Here is a 22,490-nt window from a genome sequence, read left to right as displayed (position 1 = left end):
ACTAGGGATACAGAATAAGCATGAGTCTTTGGAAATGGTTTCTTCCAATTATAGAAAGCAAAAATCTTTTAATTCTGTTTGCAGTTTGATGGATTAGAGTTTGTGAAGTGAAAATTAATGTTTGTGAGCTACACTAGGGATACAGAATAAGCATGAGTCTTTGGAAATGGTTTCTTCCAATTATAGAAAGCAAAAATCTTTTAATTCTGTTTGCAGTTTGATGGAATAGAGTTGTTGTTCTGATAGTCACCAGCCATTCTGTCTTAGCTGCCATTGTCAGCATGGTAACACTTTTTAAATGCTAAATGAGCATTACTTTATGGCTCATCTTTGACACTTTGACACTTATAACTCTCAAGGGTTAAAGAACTAACTCTTCTGTTGCTTTTTCTCTGTTTATTTCTGCAGTTTGAGGAGTTGGAACAATTTATTTGTTTAGATTTCCTTTGCTACTTTTAATTATGTTTCAGTTTTGGCAACTTCATCATTTCTGGAAAAAGTACTTCTTTCATTAGGAGGGATGTTTTGTTGGGAGGACAATGGAGAGAAAATAGCGGGAGCTGTTTCACAAAGTGTGTAATGTGAAGAGAACAAAAATAAAAACAACTTCCACAGCTTCTTAATATCTGGAATGTTAGTAATATTATAGAGTTTATAATGGAGATGATGTTTCTGTCTTTCACTTATGTAACTTCATGAGTATGAGGCAGTGATTGATTATGTGCTGTGGCCTTTTCTTGCCTAGTACCATGTTCTAGTGACATCTATAAGACCATAAAACAGGAGGGGAACTGAAGCAGGACTATCTTATAAATCAGTAAAGTTTTAGTACTAAGACACGTGGCAAGCTGTCTTATCTGATGGTTCATATCTTTAATAAGCATTTTATGTCAATAAGTAACTGAATCGTGGAAAGAATTGCCAGTGAGTTTTATCATCTGGAACACCTTAATTATATGAATTTTTCTCATTTTATTCTTTTTTCCATAACACAATTGTTAGAGGCAACTAACTGCTGAAAGCTTTTAATAACTGGTGAAAGTAAGTTTCACCAATAAGTAGTCAAAAAGTTATTCCGATGGTATAAAATTTGTTCTCTTAACAGGCTTCATAGCATGCTATCACAGGCTTTTCATTATATTTATTTTAATAAGCTTATAGCATTTACTAGGATTTCTTTAAATTAGAAGTTTTTGCCAAGTGTATTTCTGTGCAGTTGATGGGTTTGGGTTTTTTGTTGTTTGTTTGGGTTTTGGTTTTTTTTTTTAAGTAAAAATATTTCCAGTGCTAAGTATTATGAAAAATCCTCTTTTCTTTCACTAGTGTTAAGTGGGCACCCTTAGTGCAGTTCAACGAGATGGGACTTCTTTCTGGAAGCTAAAATTCTATGTTTCAGAACTTAGATTTCTTCTAAGATTAGAATTCTCCTGAAAAGAACAAGGTTCTGCTTGGAGCTCTTCTAAGAACAGAACAAAATATTTCTAATCCTTATTGCAGACTTTTAAAGATGCTATCTGGACATAAATAGGATCAAACATAAAAAGAGAGCGCTTATGCTGGGGAAAAGAAAAACCCCCAAATACTCTAAAATGCCTATTTATTTTTTTTTTTCAAGGAAGAGAGAGAGATAATAGATAATTGTGTAGTTGAAAACCTTCTGTTGGTATCAATTTTGATGCTTTAGGTTGAGCTTCATTCTGGGCAGACTTGATGGTATCAGTTTTTTTCCTGATAGGACCCTGGACTGTCTGTTGTGTTATTTTATTGGCAGCTTAAATACACGTAGCGTTATGGAGTGGAGACATAGATAACAGGAGGGAAAAAGGAAAGTGGTAATTCCCAAGCCCTTGCTCAGTTGCAGAATTTGTTTTGGTTTTGCTTTGTATCAACTTCTATTAAAAGACTGACCATAAGAAATAACAAGGAAAAGAGAAACATTAAGGACAGATTTAGAGGGCATTCAGGGTGTTCATATGAAGGCAAGGCTATCAGAGGGAAAAGGGAATCAAAGTTGAAGAAAACAGCCAGTCACGAGGGTGCAAAGATAATTTGTGGCAATCTAACATGTTAATATTTGTGTCATTAAACTTGATACTAAGATGTGTGCTGGTATGTGTGCTCATACCTTGGCTTTCCACTTTTAATTAAAAAACGCTACAGTTCATTGCTCTGGAAGCAAAAGGAGGGAAATAAATGTCTAGAAGAATTTTCTAAACTACTTGCTTGGAGTACATTGCTGCTTAAGCGAGTTGCCTATCGTGCTGCCTAGCGTGAGGCACTGGTTCTCTCCAGTGCATGGCAGACCTTGATGGTGAGCTGTATAAACTAGACATAGTTGGTTAATCTTGGAATCGGAGTTTTATACTATGAAGAAACTATTTAACAATGCCAGAGAACTTAATCTCTAGCCCTTAATTGCATGTGTTGGTTTCGTTTCTATATTGAAACCAGGTTGGTTAGACTGTCCAGTGAATATTCATCAAACTGTACAAACATTACTGAGTCATGCAGTCAACATTCTTTTACTAGAGGGAACTCAACCGTCTTCTAACTTACCATGTTGCTTTGCCAGTAAAGAGCTCTGATTTTTGGTTCAGATAAATACTGTTTAGTAAAACATGCTGTAGGATGACATTGAAGATGAACTACTAAAACTGAGGGCATCGGAGGTGACATCCAGTAGACTAACTCCAATAAGTTAGCTGACTACACCTTCTAAAGATGAAAATTGTTCTTAACAGTTTTAATCTTTAAAATATGTAGCCGGCTAAATTATTCCTTGTCATGTTAGCCTATCTTTAAAAAAAAATAATAAAGGAAATGGAGCAGGAAGGGGAGGGTTAACTACTGAGTTTGGCTGTAGGATAAGTTATAAAGAATATAAAATGCATTAATCACAATTCAAAATCAAGACTGTTTTTATTCCACATTGGGGGGGTAGGCTTTTTGGTTGGGGTTTGTTTGTTTGTTTGGGGGTTTTTTTTGTTGTTTTAAATTTCTAAAGAGATAACTGTTCTTTTTCAAGCTTGTGTGTTGATTATCCATCATCTGCAATTGCCACTTGCAGAACTCAGGAGAAGGAATTGCAGGCTTGTTCCTGCCTTTTGTGTTCCATTCCTCTCTTTAAATTTGTTCAACTTCCTAAACCTTTTAAAAGCCATTTTGAGAATTCCTTCACTATCTCTTTAAATTTGTTCAACTTCCTAAACCTTTTAAAAGCCATTTTGAGAGTTCCTTCACTATTTTTTTTTTTTAGTAAATAGGGGTCTGGGGTTGGGGGGTGTCGAGGAGCAGATTTCTTAAAGACTGCTTGTTAGAATGATTGTTCAAAGTGTAAGCTGCTTGTTGTGTGCCTGGGTTTATCAATAGCTAAACTTCAGTTCACCGGCAACTATGAATTGCTTTCATTCACATCTGCTAATATCTTTATTCAAGCCTGATCAAGATCTTGGTTTTGTGATTACCACTCATTATAGCATCTCTTGATGATAAAATTACTTTAGAAACTCAATTTAATTTCTTCAATGTGTATTTTCTTCTTCTAGGCTGCACAGTCAGTGCTGATTTCCCTTTTTGAACTCAACACTCCAGAGTTTACAATGCTATTGGGTGCTTTACCAAAAACATTTCAGGATGGAGCCACAAAACTTCTCCATAATCATCTCCGGAATACAGGCAACAGTGGTCAGGTATCTACCCCTCTCTTACTCCTTCTGAAGTTACTGGTGTTTTGAACATAAGTCCATTTTTAGAGTTATTTGTGAGAGCAAGAAGATTGGTAGAGGAGGGGAGGCAACCCAAATCCAATGGAGAAGTCTGTCTTATTACCAGATATCACACTTTATGGGATGCCTGTTTCCTCCAAAGAATTACACTTTCTAAGTCTCTGTTGCTTCAAAGTGACTTAAGCTTGTGCTTTTTAAGAGTAGTTTATCTTTTACTTTACTAATTCCAAAGTTATACCTGATTTAAGTTACTAGTAATTGACTAGCCAATCCAAGAAATTGAATAGAAGTTCTTTAAGTGTTTCTGGGCACAAGAAAATAAATTCAGTAATAAGTTAAAGCAGCTGAAGTCCTACTGGAATATCTCTTCTTGCCTCTCCTCCTCCAGGGATCAATGGGAAGTCCTTTAACAAGACCTACTCCACGCTCCCCAGCAAGTTGGTCAAGTCCTCTCACCTCCCCAACCAATACATCGCAGAACACTTTGTCACCAAGGTAATGTAGGCTGGTGTTGCTACAGTTCCACATCTAAGGCTTCATTACAACTTCTCCAAAAATTGTAACCTCAGTGGTGAAAGCATGGAGTGAATTTTGCACAAAGTGACAGATGCTGAAAAATAAATCCCCCTCCTTCCACAGAGTGACAGCACAGGGAACTGCTCGGCCTCCTTGAAGGGTCTGACAAGGGCCAGGACTTTATCAGTCCTTCTTACTTTGGAACTTTTTTCATAGAGAGTGTAAGAAAAAAAAAAAAAGTCCCAGTTGTTTCGTACTCATAAGAATAAAGCTGAGGAAAAGGAAGTTTTTCAGGAAGATGCTGATACATAATGTAGCCCTTCCATTAGCTAGCTAAGGCAGCAGGCAGTACACCTACTAAAGATGTACCATAGTACAATTTTGTTATGTGGACAGCCAGCTTTCTTCCCTAATGTGTTCCAAGACAAATAATAATTTTATTAATATTTCTTGAGTTTCTGTGGTTCCATGGTAATGCAATTTAAAAATATGGGGTCACAAAATAAATCTGTCTCAATCCATACGTCTTTCTCTGTGGCCCACAGTGCATTTGACTACGACACTGAAAATATGAATTCTGAAGATATTTACAGCTCTCTTCGTGGAGTCACTGAAGCCATTCAGAATTTCAGTTTTCGTAGTCAGGAAGATATGAATGAGCCTGTAAAACGAGATTCCAAAAAAGATGATGGCGATTCGGTGAGTATTTAAACTCAATGCATCTTGGTATCAGCAAACAAAGCCAATGATTGATTTCTTACAGTTGATAAAACATCTCTCTCAGTAGGTTTACGTGTTACCACTTCTGAAATTTTAAGTGCTACATGCTGTGTTTAAAACTTCTGTTTCTATGGAACTTTGGCTTTCAGATTTGTTAAGCTTGCCAAATACGTATATGGTTAAACACATTTTTAATGTCATAGATCAAACTTTGAGATAAAATACTGACAGCTGTTTCTAGTTAATTTTTTTGGACTGTGTATACTGTTTTTTTTGTAGGAAAGCAAAGTTTAGGGAACTGTTTCTAAGACTTCTTATTTGAAGGCTAGTTTGAAATTTGTATTTTTTTGCTCCGTAGGTGAATTATTAATGTAGTTAACTGAAAAGTGTAGGTGTATTTGGTGTGCTTGTCTGATATTTCTTTTCCTGCAGATTTGCAGTGCCTCTGGGATAGTAGACCTCCGAGCAGGAAGTGGTGGGAGCGACACAGGCCGAACAGCTCTTGATAACAAGACGTCGTTGCTCAACACGATGCCTCCCCACTCTTCACCACGTTCACGAGATTACAACCCCTACAACTATTCTGATGGTATCGGTTCATTTAATAAATCTGCTTTGAAAGAAGCCATGTTTGATGATGATGCAGAGCAATTTCCTGATGGTAAGCTCCAGATCTCGTTTGGTGCTAGAAAAAAACACTGGTGAGGTTTTCCATCTTTAATTCAGTTTCTGAATTTATTATTAGCAATGTATGTATTGCCAGTGCTGCATCTCTGAGAGGTTTATACAAATGCTGTATTTCAAATTAGTTTATTTGGTAGTAATCCTTTTGAGTGACATTGTTGGATTACTTGGAATTTGTAGAGATTAAGGCTGAAAATGAGATAAACACTGAACTATATTGTATAATTCTGGAAGCTCATCCTGTAGCAGTATTGTCAATATAAATTTACTTATAAGATTGCTTTACGATTGAAACTTAAGCACAAGGGGAGACTCACAGCAAGGAAGTAAAACTGGATCAAACCAGTTTGGGAATTAGGTGAAAGGTTAAGTATTTTGTTAATAATATATTTGTATTTGAAACATGACATTGGTGTTTTCTATTGGCTAAACATTCTTTAAAAAAAAAAAAGATAACAAAAGCAGCTTTTTACCTGGAAGGTGGTTCATTTAGCCCATGTAAATCTAGGAACTTGGGCTGTTGTTTCATACGCTTCTAGAGTTTCTCAGTATATCTTTTGGTAATGTTTTCTATCTAATTGTTGGGAAGGTTGCAAAGTATCACTACTATCATTATTTTAAATAGTAGTAGGTGTTTTTCATAATCTGGTATTTGTTATTGTTGATATTTCTTAGTTAGTTACAGATTAACATCAGGTTTTAATCTTAATGGGGGACAAATGAATTTTCCCCCTTCTTACTGTTTAGCTTCTGTCCTCCAGCACAGATGTGTTATAAAAATTGTTGGGGGAAAAAAAAGCTATTTTCTCACTTGGTGTTTCATTAAGCTATTCTATAACTTGGCTTTAAATTTACATTAAACTAAAACCAAATCCAAGTAAGGTTCATTTCTCTTTTTCTCTTTTGTTTAGTGGCGTATGGCCAGTTGTTGTCTTCTGAAAAAGATTGAGGGGAAAGGAAACTTTGACAAATTGTGTCATGTAAATATCAGGAACTAAATACCTTTGTCATCCGCATACAAAGCCAGTTTATGATCAAGATTCAATATTACATCAGTTAAGCCTCTTTATACCTTCTGAAAACATGTTTCTGGATATCGCATTAAACCAAATGCAATCTGTGCTGCACCAGCACGTTCTGGTTATGTAAAAAACCATGACTGGCTGGGGTGAAGCATCCCCATCCAGTATCAGTTAGTCCTGGCTGGAGGAGAACTGCAACATATTATTTAGGTCTGCTCTTTAATAGATCTTAACAAAGTACTTCCACTCACTGCTGCGTTCACCCTTGGCTTTTGCTTATACCACCTGCATTGTCGTTTGTGTGTTACTTTTAAAATTTCATCTAAGATAACTTTGAAAAAGTCTACATGAGAAAAGATCTGCTTGGCAAAATACTTTGTGCTTGCAATTCCTCCCTTACGAGTTGCTTGCCTTTCCTATAAACCTGAAGCACTCCTTTGCAGAAACTCCACAGAATTGCTGTCTGTGAGTGACACAAAGTCCTGTTTTTACTGGTCTCCCAGCTATCCTCTCGTGTGCTACTGACTTTTAAAATTTCATCTAAGATAACTTTGAAAAAGTCTACATGAGAAAAGATCTGCTTGGCAAAATACTTTGTGCTTGCAATTCCTCCCTTACGAGTTGCTTGCCTTTCCTATAAACCTGAAGCACTCCTTTTCAGAAACTCCACAGAATTGCTGTCTGTGAGTGACACAAAGTCCTGTTTTTACTGGTCTCCCAGCTATCCCCTCGTGTGCTACTGGGAGAAGGGTGCAGAAACACAGGGCTAGAGGGGAAAATTACACTTAATTACACTTGTTGTCCCATCAACAGCACTGGGGCAGACAGTTGGTCTAAGAGTTTAAAATTTCTACTGTGGGAGAAGGGTGCAGAAACACAGGGCTAGATGGGAAAGCCTTAGTTACACATGTTGTCCCATCAACAGCACTGAGGCAGATGGTTGGTCTAAGAGTTGAAAATTTGCAGTAGAGGAGGTGGACAGTATACCCCAAATGGCCAGTTCAGTGTTTTGCCTCTCTTACGTTAAAAAGATTTCAATACTAACAGCCTAAATCTTCCAACCACTAGCACTCTTTTTCTTTTTTTTCTAAAGGGATATGCTCTTATCCGTATACCCCAAATGGCCAGTTCAGTGTTTTGTCTCTCTTACATTAAAAAGATTTCAATACTAACAGCCTATATCTTCCATCCACTAGCACTCTTTTTCTTTTTTTTCCTCAAGGGATATGCTCTTATCTAAAGCATAGGGAAACCTGGCTTTCTGAGTCACTTCCAGACTCCTTAAAACTCCATAGTCTGTGGTTGAAAAACAGTGTTCCTCTTCAAAGAAGCTTATTTCAGCTTAACTTCCATGGACTGGGTTTTCCAAACTTCTTCCTTTTTACCTGACACTTGGTATATGGGCTTAAGATTTCTGCTTCTGTGTCTTGCCTTATGTTTAACATCTTTTTTCTTTTAGACCACTCCTCTGATTTATCATGATAATTTTCAGGTTTTACCTTGTTCTCCAGAATGTTTGCAACTGTTCTTAGGTCGATGTCATCTGCAGATGTAGTGAGTGTTCTCCGTATTCCTTCCATATCATTAATGAAAGCATCAAACAGAGCCAGGCTCTGGACAGACCTGAGCAGGGGCATCTCTCGTATCCTCCTGATATGAAACACTGGGTGCTGAGTCATACAGAGGAATGGAAAATCCAGGCTATGAGGGCACATCCCTCTTGGTCATCTTCATGTTTTTCAGGAATTCCATCTATTTCCTCCAGTAATGGAGCTTCTTTTCTCCCTTTTTTCCTGCATGGACATGGCTGCTACCTTCTCCTCTCTTCAGTCCTTCCCTCCATGTGTTCAAGTTCCCACTTTCATTCTGATACTTCACTTCCACAGTGAAAACAACTTTATTCAAACAGATGTGGGTAGTTTTGCTAATGATGTGTCAATATGCATTCCCCAAAATGGGATTTACTCTAGCTGTAATCCTTACAGGTTTACACAGCTTGGTAGGACACGTGGAATATTTCTGGAAATAAAAGTAACGATCTTGCCTCCATAAAAGTGATTGTCCATTCTGCGCATCTGTACTAATTAATAACTCACCTAATACAATTTCAGGCTGTCCTGTAGGCAAACATTAATGATCCATTTAGAGAGTCTGCAGAGCATGCATTAATATAGAGGCAGTACAAGTGCTTGCAGAAAAAAGTTTCTGTTTTCAGGTGCTTATGCTCCTGATTATTCATGCAAAACAGAATGCAAATAGGAATGTTGGGTAGAAAAACACTGATTATTTTTTTTCTGGTAAGGTAACTGTGTGGTTTTAAGATACTTGATATATGATACTGTGCTTTTACTTGTTTCTTTGTACATCATTTATAAGTCATGATATTGAATACAGTAATGTAAGATGTTGCAGGGCTGTGCTTCCTCAGTGTATGACCTAATAAATTTGTTATGGGGAATATATTTCATATGTTAGTAAATGGAATAACTTTAGGAAAGATGCAATGCAGGAACACTTGTGTTTTATGCCAATACTTTAAAACTTTTTCCAGAAAAAAAGTGTTTCTATTAATGTATCCAGGTCTCAGTGCAAAGATGGAAGCTATATGCTTTTCTTTCTTAAAGGCTAAATGGGTCTTGATGATGGAATAAAGGCAACAACTTGATATTTAATTTTCATTAAGACCATTTTGAAGTTTCTTGACTGTTTGCAGATCCCTGTTTGCAGTCCAGTATTTACAAATACAGGTTGTGTTACTAGTGCATTTTTCCATCATCATGGAATCCTCTCTAATCAAAACTAAAATCCAGAGCTTTCTTGTCATGATTGCTCTTGGTAGTCTCTGTGGGACTAATGCCCTTGGTTTGCTTCTATTTCAGCTGTTTTGTACCAAGCACTATTCTTACGCATTTTTCCCCTCCCCGTGTGGGTTAACAGCCACAGCTATTGCCGTGGAGCCATGGCTTACAAAAGTCTAAGCAATTCTGTAATACTAAGAGAAAAAAGACAAATTTATCATCTTGGATGGAATGGTCCAAATGTGGACCATTCCGTAGTCTATGCACTTTGTGTATAGATCAGATTTAAAAGGATGCAGAGTACTTAGGACTTTGGGTATTGCAAGCATAAAAACTCTTGCAGTAAACTGGCTTCCAGGTTTTTTTTGCAGTGTCATCGTAGGGGGTTTTTTTGGTGATTATAAGCTTGTTCAGTAGCATTGGCTGCACTGAAAATGTAAGCCGAATTGCAATTTTCACAGATAAATTCAGGGAGAAAAATAAAAGCATGCTAGAAAGCCAGCTAGCCATCCTAGAAAATAGCCTTCAGTTGGACAGCAGGCACTAACGTTTATTTGCAATGATCTGAGAACTCTGTGTGCTCCTTTTTGACAGAGCCTCCTATGGACCATTCTGATCTGGTTGCAGAGTTGCTAAAAGAGTTGTCAAACCATAATGAGAGAGTTGAGGAAAGGAAGTCTGCCCTGTACGAGCTCATGAAGTTAACTCAAGAAGAGTCTTTTGGGGTTTGGGATGAACACTTCAAAACAATACTACTTTTGCTGCTTGAAACGCTCGGAGATAAAGAGGTAAATTCAAATCAGTCCCACCCAGAATGTTGACAAAGCATATGGTTTACTTCCAGTGTCTTGGAAATCTATGTGGGTTGTAGGAAAGGCACAAATTTAAATTAGAGTTGAAAAACAAATAGCTGGAAATATAAAAATGTCATGAAGTCTGAATGCCCCAATGGTGAATAGGGCATCAGTAATACTTACTTTCTCAAGTATTCTTAGTTGTTGATTCTCACATGGTAGATGAAATGAAACATTTTTCACTGCAATTCAAAGCTTATCCATTAATAGACCCTGGTGGAATCTAGCATATCAAAACATCATGTGTGGCCAAGCATTTAAAAATATATTTCTAAAATACAGTAATGCTCATTGTGAAGAGACAGAGTTCTGTGTAATTGTTCTCTACAAGAGCCATATTTTTAAAATTACTGAGGATCAAAAAGACACTAGGCTTTGATTTTTAAAAAGGGTGTAAAAATATTCAAAAATGTATTTGCATGACGGGATGCTAAAGGTTTTATCAGCGCTTGAGAAGAGTAGAATTGTTTGCAATTAATTTCTGGGTAACATAGATAACTCAGACTAGCAATGTGTTTATGCTACACCACCTGAATTATCTGCAAAAAGAGAGATCAAGAAGAGTGAGAAACTGAAGATTCTTTTTTCTGGCTTTATTTGTTAACATCAGCTTCATACTGTATATATGCATAGAGCATAATCTGATATTTTTCCATTATCAACGACTCTTTCAGCTGCTGAACAAATGTTTGTTTAAAGATACCTAACTTATTTATTTTACTATTAAATCTTTAGCATGCAATTAGAGCTTTGGCTTTGAAAGTTCTAAGAGAAATTCTGAGAAACCAGCCAGCAAGGTTTAAGAATTACGCAGAACTCACAATCATGAAGACGTTAGAAGCACATAAGGATCCTCATAAGGAGGTTGGTAATCAGTTACTCTCTTTGTTTGAGGTTTTGACAAATTACTACTACAAAATGAAGCAGCTGTCCAAACAATGTTTGGTAGATCTTGCTGATGAAGTACTTTGTTTAATAATCAAGTATTCACCTGTTAGTAGTTGACAGGGCTATGCAAAAAAAAGAACTGCAGTTTTATAAGCTCTCATATGCTTAATATCAGCCCTAATAATATCTGCCTTGGGTAGATGTCCATATATGTCCAAAAGGACATAGGGTCATTATAGCTGAAGGGAGTTTTTTTCCTTGTATGACATCTTAAGCCAGATACAGGTGTCCTGGAGCAATATAACAAGCTTTTGGATGTCATTGAGCTTCATGGTTGAGAGATGGTACTGAACGTGGCAAGGAATTGTCAACCCTTTCCATTTTTAGCTAGCTCCACACCATTCGAGAGCATGGCTTTGGATCTCCTTATGGAGGATTCACAGAGATGTGTCAAAGGGAGGAGCTGATTGTGGCTGAGAACAGTGAGGGGATTCAGAAGTAGAAGGATAACTATAATCTTGTTCAGAAGTATTTGTGATGCACGCATACACGATAAAGGGTAATGCTTGTAGATACAAGAAACACAAATACAGTAACTACCTGAATATTAAACAGTTCCCATCAGTGTCACTGATGCTAGGGAAAGAATCCAGTTTTATTATTAAACAAGTATATCTTCTCCCTGCCCTCCCCCTGCAAGGGCACTTACTCTGTATGGAACTCTGTGGAGTTTCAGATTTTGAAGTTTTGACTGCAGTTCCACCCATACCAATGACTTTTGTCAATCATCTGATACTCATTTCTCATTTCCCTACACCCTCTTGATTTGTTTCATATGCTGTATTTGTTACAGTCTCTTGTCCTCTTCTTTCCTTCTTTTGTCATAGTTTCTTTCAAACTTAGAGGGGAGGAAAACCAGCTAGATGGGTTTCCAGAAGTAGCAACCTGGGCATGTAGTCATTAAACACGTTTGTGAGATGAGTGTGGAAACATGTCTTGTCAGCCATCACTGACCTAATAAGCAATAACAAATGACAACACAAGAAATTACAGATTTAAAAGGTGGGGATATTTCAATATGTATTTGGAGGGTATTGCAGGATAGAGAAATTTCAGATCCAACTCAACAAGCAGGTTTGAAAAATTGATACGCGCATTGCTGAGGACATAGCTTAGCCACAGAATATTGGGAAGAGTCTTGTTTTTAGTAAAGTTTGTCCAACTGTTGGAGTTTTTTTAAGCAGATTTTCGAAGGGTTTTTCATTCATGCATTTCTGTGATGTTGTAGAGCTCTTGGTAGGAAATTTTTATGCTCAAGACCATTACTGCCAGGTAACAGACCCTAATAACAGTCTCTGGGAAATTATTTTTCGATATCTTTTACTTATTTTTTTGCTTATTCTTTCAACAGGTGGTGAGATCTGCTGAAGAAGCTGCTTCCATGCTGGCAACTTCCATTAGCCCAGATCAGTGCATCAAAGTTCTTTGTCCAATTATCCAAACTGCAGATTACCCCATTAATCTGGCTGCAATCAAAATGCAGACAAAAGTCATAGAAAGAGTATCTAAAGAAACCCTTACTCAGCTTTTACCAGAGATTGTGCCAGGTCTAATACAGGTAAGGAGAAAAGAAAGAAGAAAGAAAAAAGAAAAAAAAAAAACAACAGCAAAACCAAAAGGAAGTGTATATATAAGAATTGCAAAAACACTTTAAAAATAGTATTGTTTGGCTGCTGTGAAGGATTTTATTTGTCTGATGGCTGCTTTGACCCAAAATAACTCAGTGGGTGCAAACTCTTTGATTGGCAGGTAGCTAAACTGTAACTGTGGTCAGGACGCAAAAGAAATCCTGGTAGGCTATAAAATACTGGTTATAGTTAAGCTTTGTAGATACTTTTACTTACAGGGTTTTTTTTGTTGTTTGTATCTTTTTCCAAATTGTAATCATTTGGTTTGAAATGGTATAATTGTAGAGTTTTGTCACTTGAGCTTTGGGGGAGGCAAGCGGAAAGAAGCAGTTGACTAGAGAAGGTTTAATAAAATGAGAAGGATATCAGAGGTTTCTCCTCCTTTGTCTTGAAAGATAAATTCTTTCCCAACTTATCAGGAGTCAAGATGCGTTAATTTGCAGGTGGTGGATAAAGACGTTTCAGAATTTAACAGCTGTGTTCTGTAGATTTCTGTCTTTAATGGGTGTGATCCAGTCATACGGCTGCAGGAAGGCAGAGGCAGAGAAAGGCCCCTCTGAGAAGGGGGGTGTGACAGAGACAGCCAGGCATGGGGCATAGCAAAGTAGCAGAAGAACCAAAAATCATTGAGGAACAAGAAGAGAGTTAACAAAAGAATCTTTAGCTGTTAAGAGAATGCTTCTTTCAGAGTAAGGAAGCTCTGAGAGTTAACAAAAGAATCTTTAGCTGTTAAGTGAATGCTTCTTTACAGAGTAAGGGAGCTCTCAATTGAGTGGTCTTCTGCTTTAAGTAAATACTGTATAATCTAGAGCAATTTCTCTTATGTACTCCTCTATTGCATGACAGCAGCTCTGGTTTCAGTGTAACTTCTGAACAGGACTGTGTGGGTTTTAATTTCAGTCTGGAAAATGATTATCAGTGGCGATAAATAAGCAGCGTGCTTTTTAAGTGCATGTTCCATATTTGCATGTTTGTGTTTTTTGTTGGAATGGTTCATTGGGCTACACTAGCATTCATTTACTGTAGACTTCAGTGTATTATAGGTAAATAAGTAAATAGCTTTCTGAGGCTTTTAATGATTAACCGATAAGGTATTAATGTTAATTTTATTGCTTTCTAGGGTTATGATAATTCAGAGAGCAGTGTTCGTAAGGCATGTGTTTTCTGCCTTGTAGCCATTCATGCAGTAATTGGTGATGAACTAAAACCACATCTCAGTCAACTCACTGGCAGTAAAGTAAGTAAAAGATAGCATTTAAAGAAATCTTGGTTCATAATTGCATGTGTGCATTTTTATTTCGGTTGTGATTGCCCAGACATTTTATAAAAGTATGTATACTTGAAGGAGAATATCAGGGCTACTGAAACCCTCTGAGGATTGATATAACTTCATCATAAAATGTTCAAAACTGAAAATCCATAGATCTTTATTGATGCTGGTGTATGAATCTTTCAGCACTAAGATAAATTCTAACTTATGTTTCTCACTGCTGATTAATGGATTTAGTTACTGGTTGTATCCCTGGTGGTAGTGATATATACTACTCAGCATGACTTTTCCTGTCAGTATTTCTTGTCTTGTTTTTCATGCAAGTTCTGATTGGAAAGCAATAAATGTAATACATAGATGTTATATACAGCAGTTTTATTTATTTTCCCTCCTTGTTATTTTACTTTCATCAGTCCTTTCAGTACCTCTAATTTGAAATAATAATGACAGTAATCAGTCTGTGGTCCTTTTTGGTTCAGGGTATTTATTATTTTAATCACATCTTTTACATACAGGTTTTTTTGCATGCAGAGAGCTGTATGTTAATTGTGAATGGTTTTCTCCTTGAGAATAAAACAGGACAATTAATTTTCTTTATCTATGAATAAGACAGTTACATCTTACAATCACTGCCAGAGAGTGGTTTTGTTGATTGTGATTCTAGACAGCATTGGAAGCTTTAGTAAGTACCAGCATCAACAACTCTAACTAGAGCTTAAAACCTCCAACAGTAACTTAAAAAAAAAACCCAAAATCTACCTTAGAACAGCATTGTAATTTGAGGAAAATATTCCATCTGTCTTAATCTAGCTACCTTAGATCATTTTCTTCTTTACATCCTTAAAGAAGCTTGAGCAGTTTCCTTGTGACAAATTTTACTGTGTTTTGATGTTTTTGTTGGCAAGATTGTTACCTTTGAATCAACTCTGTAAAAAATAGAATTTTGCTTTTTGGGGAAAGAAGATGATTTAATGTCTCCTTTGTTGTACCATTCCTGTAGTCTGTACAGTTTGAAAATACTAAATGAAGGGAATTTCTGGCTTATATTTGCAGATGAAATTATTGAACCTTTACATCAAGCGTGCACAGACAGGCTCTGGACCAGGGGATACAACAGCAGATATGTCTGGACAAAGCTAATGAAGCTGACAAGAGTTAACCAGGTCTCCTAAAGCAAGGGCAAGGCCCTCTTCAGTGAAAGGAAAATTCGTACACACAACTTCTGGAACTTTTTTCTTTTTTTTGTTGTGCTTTTTTTTTTTCCCTTTTTTTTGTTGTGTTTTTTTTTTTTTTTCCTTTAACCAACGGCTGTCCTCAGCCTGCATGTGACTGTTGCAATAGAATTACTCCAAATCCATGGAAAAACAGTATTAACATCAGTTGATCAAAGCAGAATAAAATTTTAAAATAATCTAATCTATCAGTTATCCTGTTCACAATCCTCTGTGTCTTCCCATTAACTTTTGCCAGTGTTATTGTATTAAAAAAAATTTTTTTAATGCTGATTAAAAAGGTATGCTTTAAGCTTCAGAAGTTAAAATATAAATTCTGTTGCTTTAATTCAGCTGCAGATAACATTACTTTTTTTATTGCTGTTTTGTTTGAGTATCATGTCCTTCGCTAGAAGCAAGAAGTGATGTGAAACAAGGCTGAACTAGTCTGAACTGCAGTGAGGCTCGTTCACTGTGTTGGTGGTTCATCACCTTATTTACAGCTTGTTTGGGATATTCTGGAGATTGAGAAATATGCCTATAAAAAAAAAAAAAAAAAAGCTGGATCGATCCAGTTCTGTAAAAGTGATATTGTTCATTGGTTGTATGTTTGTTGCATAAATAAGAATTTGGTGTGCGCAGCAGAGGGCTGGTACAACCAGTGCCTCTTTAATGTGGAAGACAGCCCTTTCAGGGTAGCATTGCTGACCTGGTGAATAGTGTGGCAGTCTGCTTTCTGGCAGCAGAGTTAATGGTCACTTGATGGACGTGAACCATCCTTGTCACCTTTCGTTCTTCAAGCAGGATGCTTCAGAATGGAGTGCTCTGCCCAAGCATGCTCAGTATGTATTTATCTTTATCACTAGAATGTTTCCTCTCAACCTAATTGCTGGAACAAGTAGTCTTGTAACTCACATGGGATTTTATGACAACAGTGCAGAAAACTATTTATTCCTTACCTTCCTAAAAGCACCGAGATTTTCTGCATTGAATTTAAATGGGGGGAGGGGGAATAGTCACAAATGCTATGGATCTTGCCACCTTTTACTTTTAAAAAAAGAATATATATATTTTGGATGAGTTGGGAAAGCTGCACCAAATTATTTGCATGGTTTTCTTGAATAGCATCCTCAAGACCCATCTGGATTAAGGTGTGGAAACGTTTCCAGGGTTTGTTTTTCCATTTTTGAAAAAGAGTTAGTTTATTGTGAATAATGGTTCTTTGTATTTATGAACTTGATAATGGAAAGAGAACAAAGATCAAGTAAATGTGTCCCTAAATGTTGTCTTTTTCATTTTTCTTTTTTCTTTTTTTTTTTTCCCTCTTTTGGTCTTGGATCTAAGCAGCAAGCTAATTAACTGAGAACTGGGATGAGACAGTGCCCTTCCCAGGAATGGTGGAACTTTTTTTTCCTGACTTTTTTTTTTTTCCCTTTGACTGTGGTGTTGTCTAGTTGTAGGAAGTGTATCCTGATAAGAGAGAAAATAGCGGTGCCAAGGATGATGATCTATGCTAGGCTAAAATTCTCTCTACCTCTTCAGGGTGACTAATTTTTGACTGAGCTGCTGCATATAGCACCCGGTGAAAGAACTATCTACAGTAAATATTTTTTTTTTTTCAAATTGTCAATTAATGTGTATTCAAAACTATTCTTCAACACTGCAGCCAAATACCATAAGAAACTACTTATATGCTTTACTCGCTAGGAACCCTGAAAAGCAAAACTGAATAAAAATTAAGTCAGATGCTTGTAGTTACATGAAAGGTTGTTTTCACTTTAGTTGGAAGTGAATGCAATAGAAAGAGCTAAGATGTGGTTGTTAAAGAAGCAATGCCATTGCAGAGATTTATTTGGAGGAAGAGTTGTAGAAATATATGTAAAGACTTAAAACCAAGACTCCTAACTCGTCGCTAGCCCTTTTTAGCAGCTACATCAAGAAAATAGTATCTCCTCTTTCTTTCCTTTGTTACGTGTAACATCCTTGTTGTTTTCTACTGTTTAATTACATTGTGTATTTATAGTTCTATGCTTACCATTGTGCATATACTGGCAATAAAATGTACATAACATTACTTAAAAAATTAGCAATGTATACATTCTGGTTTTCTGTTTTATTTGTTCACATGCTATAAGAAAAATTATAAATGCAATTGATACAACATTGGTTTAAAAAAAGAAATTATATTAATCTTCATGTTTTGTGTGTCCAAATGATGTTTCTTTATATGCTCTTGTTACTGAATCTGACTTGGCATTTGAGAACATGCTGTGAATATAGGTATGCTAGACAGAAATGTGTTTTGGAAATCAAATAGAATTTTTAGGAACACCCCATTTCCTTCATCTAGGCAGGTTTCTTGGTTACTATTTCATTTATTTGTACATTATACATTGTTTGCATTTTATTTTTTTGACATTTCAAAAATGTTTTTCAGTCTACAATCTTATAGTTCATATATTAATTATACAAAAGGTCACTTTAAAAAATTGCACAAATTCCAAGCTTGTTAGTCCTGTATGTTGTTCCTGCTTTTTCTCCATTTATTTTACAGAGGATCATTTCCAGATGACTGTTGTCATCTTTTTGAAGATGCTATTTCATACTGAAAAAATAAGTTATGGAAACATATGGTATATATTCTGGATTAAGCTAATTTTTTTATGTATAAACAAAAGTTGGTAAGAAAGAAATGTTTTTATCCCCTGTATGACTGAAATTTTTTGCTCCAGATAGGGAGGGAGGAAGATAGTTCCACAAAGTTTATCCCTCGGTTTTGCTTCTAAGCCATCTTTAAATGTTCTAAGTATGGATATCCCATGTATTAAAAATCTAAATGCAATATATTTAAATGAATATTTTACATATGGTATGACTAGTTCTGTTTCCAACAAAGATGGGGCTGCAGCAGTGCATAGAATCTGTTTATATGACGTGGAGGCATCAGCATGTAAGAATTTGCACCAAAATTACTTCCACTAGAGCCAGTTCTCAGATTCACTGCATTGCTTTCTGCCTTCATTTTCTATATTATAAATATACATTAGCTCAGTTAAATTCAAGCAATGATTAGTCATGCCTTACTTTCCTGCTGGATGTGGTTTCTCTAATGGATTAGCTTAAAGATCTGGGAAAAATTAGGACAATTATAAGTTGCTTTTCTTCTGGAAATACTATGTTCTTTCTAATATTCTGTGAAGATAGGTCATTGCAGTCATTTAAATACTGAAATGGCATTCTTAAAGGTTAGGTTTGGGCTTTAGAAAAAGAGGAAGAAGAAAAGTAAGCTACATGCAGAATCAGGATAGGGAATGCATGTCTTGGATGTCTGACTTGGATGTCATTTGCTTTAAAGAATTTTGAGTAACACATGATGTTCAGCTGAAGTCTTAGCAAGGAAGTTGGGATGGTAAATGTAAATTGAAAGAGAGCTGATTATGTAAATGTTCCTGAGTTTGATTGCTTGCTTGTTTTTGAAGATAAAGGTTGGAACAGATTGAGTTGTGTTTATTATTTGTGGTCTGAGTCCCAGAGGAAAAAGCACAAACATTTGTATCCTGAAACACTTACATATTCTTTGTAGTTTCTGAGTGTTTAAAAGTTTGAGTAAATTCACAAACATACCAATGTAAAAAGCCTGTTGAGAATGCAGGCCCAAACTGTTCACACCTTAATTTTCAGCAAAAAAAAAAAAAAATCAAATTCTGAATATGACATTGTCCCTTTGAAAACAAAGAGAAAATCATCTTGAGGAACACATTTGCTGCTGAGTTATCCTACAATGTCCTGCTATCCATAGGTAGTGGGGAGGGTTTAGCTGGTTTGGGTGACTTTCACTGTGTCAGGCTGGGACTTAGCAAACAAAGTCATCGAACACAATAAACATAAATGTCATTGGGATAAAAGGGCAGTTTGGGAACTGGAGGATTATCTACAGAAAGAAAACAAGTGGTTTTTTCCCCAATTAGAACAGTAAAATGATCAGTTTTGCAGTTGCAGTCTACTTCCAGGTAAAACTGAAGTCAATATTCATATTACATTCTCTAAAGAAAGCTTAAATTTTCCCTGCTATGTTTTGTAATTAAGCCTTCTGACTCTCCAGAAGCATATACTTTAAAGATTTGCTTCGTATATTATAAATGTTGTCTTAAACATTATAATTTCTTTTTTGTTAAAACACAGAAGATTTTTCAGTAATGTGGGAAGTCTGAGAAACTAATTATGCTTCTCTGGCAAGGGGGGGAAAAAAAATTGAACTTTTTTTTCTTTTCTATATTGTATATGTTTGTGTATTTAAGTATATTTCAAGACCGCAGGGTTCCCCAGCTGTGTAGCTTTGATCGTCCCAGTTAAAGAAGTGTCTTCATTTGCTGATAGGATTTTAGGATAATGAGCACGTTTACTGAGAAGTTCCCTGCTGAGGAAAGTTTGCTAACAGGTAATTTCTGCTCCGATGGAATCAAACCATGTTTGTAAAATGCTGTTAAACAGTAACTCTTGGAAACTTTGAAATAGTATTTTGCAAGCAGTTTTGAATACTGTGTGATTTCTGTCAAATCTAAAAACTCTGTAACTCTTGATTTACTTTAGGTAGATATAAGTCATCCTAAAGAAGCTTAATTTGAGGGAGTGAGATTGGAAGTAATGCTGGATAGCAACACATGGAAAACATCTTCCGGGGGAAAAAATAACGTACCTGCATCTAACCATTTGATAGCCAAGCTTGTTACCAGTGGCAGGAGGTAGAAAGGTAACTAAACTATATCTTGGGCATCAAAGTTTTACAAGTCTTTGATTTTTATTGGGTTTCCTGTTCTAGATGATGCTGTTCTCCACCGATGCAAATCTTTGGACCTCTATAAACTCCTACGGAAATGAGTTCTCTTAACTATAAAGACAGTGCCTCTGTGTGCAAGAAAGGTTTATACCAGTAAAAATGCAAATGTGGGTTAAAGTAAGGCAGTGCACAGACATTCTCAAAAGTCAGCCAGACTGGGTAGTTATTCCCTCACCATCTCTTCATCTCTGCCCATGGCAGAGCCAGCAGAGTACCTTGTGGGAGCTCCCTTTAATCTATTCCAGGCAAATTGGATTGGGGAACCATCTCATACTGGTGCTCCAGCAGCACCCTGCCATCAGAAACTTCTGCCTGAGGTGCTGGCAAAAGTGAACATCTGTCCTGGGCACTAAGGGTCTGCCTGTATCGGGGGAAATACCAAAAAAACCACCCATTTCTTGGCACACTTTGTGTAGCCTGAGCATATGTAGTTAATGATAAAATATCAGGGAAGACAAGGAAACTGGGATTTCAGCTTGGTTTAAACAGCTGAAGTGCAAGCCTGTGGGGGAACTGGAGGTATCTGTTTCAATTAGAATTGCAGATCAGCATGTTTTAAAGTGCTTAATTAATCTGGCTGCTAACCTGAAGTAAATACACTTGAAATGTAACCATAATGGTATTCAAATGCAAAAAAGCTTCTAACCCGGTAAAATAGTAATTTCTGGCTTCCTATATTTTATCCTTTCAGCACAACTTAAGCTGATGTGGATAAAACATTTTTACACCATATTAAATGTCCTTATAGATGGTTGTCTTTTGTGTGGAGAAATTCTGAGGTGTTTGATATGGCTTTTGATCTTACAGATAACAGCCTTGGCCATGTTGGCCAACTAATCAATTGAACTGTTTTACCCAGAGGAAAGTACCTGTTTTCCCTAAGGAATTTTCATGCATCACTATTGATATAGCCTGTATTTGCTTAAGAAGAGGGATCTTAAGTGGACGTTACCTGATTGTTCAGAAATTGTGAGTTGAAACTTTTCAAAACCTTACTCAGAAATAGGTGCTGGTATCATCAGAGGCTGCTCTTTCTTGGCAGTCTGTTACTGAGCCATTGTTTCTTGAACCATGTAAGAGAGATTTTTTTGCCCTGTTAGGAAGTGGAAGACCAACAGGGTGGTTACAGAATATGAGGAGAGACACATTGTATACACACTTTAATTTAACCCCCTATAAGTTGTAGCCCTTGTTCTTAAAAACCTTAAAAATCGCGTGTGGTTTACACTGGTTTTAGGAAGGTTGTAGCCCTTGTTCTTAAAAACCTTAAAAAATCACGTGTGGTTTACGCTGTTTTTAGGAAGAGGATTTTCTTGGAATACAGAATATCTTGTTTTCTGCATTGGAAATTCAGAGAAAAACATTGATTGGAGGGTTTTGTCAGCATGATGCTAGAAAAGGGAATACAGAATATCTTGTTTTCTGCATTGGGAATTCAGAGAAAAACATTGATTGGAGGGGTTTGTTAGCACAATGCTAGAAAATGTTAGACCTGGCAGAGTACCAAAGCTGCCTCAGAGCCTCTGTCCATTAGGAAGGAGAAGGAACTGAGCTGTCTTCTCTGTGTCGGAACACGCCATGGCAGTCTGCAAGTCCAAATCCTGATGTGTTCAGGCTACTGAGCAGGCACACAGTGAGCCTGGAATAGCAGAATAACAAACTTTTGAACTCGCTCACCTTTACAGACTTCTGAATCTTCTACACGCCATGGCAGTCTGCAAGTCCAAATCCTGTTGTGTTCAGGCTACTGAGCAGGCACACAGCAAGCCTGGAATAGCAGAATAACAAACGCTTGAACTTGCTCACCTTTACAGACTTCTGAATGTTCTACAAAAAAACCTGACCCCATCCTTTGCCACAGCCATAAAAACCTGCTCACTTAAGTTTTGATTCAGGCACGATGTGATGGGTTAAATCAAAATTTTCTCTGGGCAATGTTGCTGTCTAAAACTCTTTATGCCTATAAATGATCTCCATGTGATGGGTTCCTTTGCAGGCCATAAAGTCTTCCTAAGAGGCAGCAGAAGAAAGCAAAGGCAATACCTACTATGCTTCCATGTTGTAAGATGTGAGGTCAGCAAGACATTTATTCCTCAGCACCTTAATCGCATCCTTGTAGATTCAGAAGTAGGTTATGTGAGGAATATGACTGAAGGAATAAATTACTGAGCAGTAATACCCTACAATGACGATTTTAAGACTTTTTTTAAGAGGAGATAGATCTCATGAGGAAAGTAGCATATCCTGTGTTCTTCAGAAAAAGCCAAACCTATTTTT

At 36.7% G+C, this 22,490-nt stretch overlaps 1 protein-coding gene across 34 annotated transcripts in view; it reads left to right on the top strand.

Moving 5' to 3' along the window:
- Positions 1–18,872, top strand: part of CLASP2 (cytoplasmic linker associated protein 2) — a 173,848-nt gene extending 154,976 nt beyond the window's left edge. For all 34 annotated transcript variants that reach the window (XM_014942119.1, XM_014942029.1, XM_014942113.1 and 31 more), the window contains 9 exons: positions 3,546–3,689; positions 4,114–4,220; positions 4,787–4,940; positions 5,394–5,622; positions 10,060–10,253; positions 11,055–11,183; positions 12,619–12,825; positions 14,016–14,132; positions 15,219–18,872. In XM_014942119.1, the coding sequence (XP_014797605.1) occupies positions 3,546–3,689; positions 4,114–4,220; positions 4,787–4,940; positions 5,394–5,622; positions 10,060–10,253; positions 11,055–11,183; positions 12,619–12,825; positions 14,016–14,132; positions 15,219–15,305 (1,368 nt within the window). In that variant the 3' untranslated portion in view covers positions 15,306–18,872. The remainder of the gene's footprint in view (positions 1–3,545; positions 3,690–4,113; positions 4,221–4,786; positions 4,941–5,393; positions 5,623–10,059; positions 10,254–11,054; positions 11,184–12,618; positions 12,826–14,015; positions 14,133–15,218) is intronic.
- Positions 18,873–22,490: the final 3,618 nt, after the last annotated feature.

This window comes from Calidris pugnax, unplaced genomic scaffold (genome assembly GCF_001431845.1).
Source record: "Calidris pugnax isolate Ruff unplaced genomic scaffold, ASM143184v1 scaffold23, whole genome shotgun sequence".
Classification (NCBI taxonomy): domain Eukaryota; kingdom Metazoa; phylum Chordata; class Aves; order Charadriiformes; family Scolopacidae; genus Calidris; species Calidris pugnax.
The sequence above is the reverse complement of the archived record's forward strand: the minus strand, read 5'-3'. Positions and strand labels throughout refer to the sequence as shown.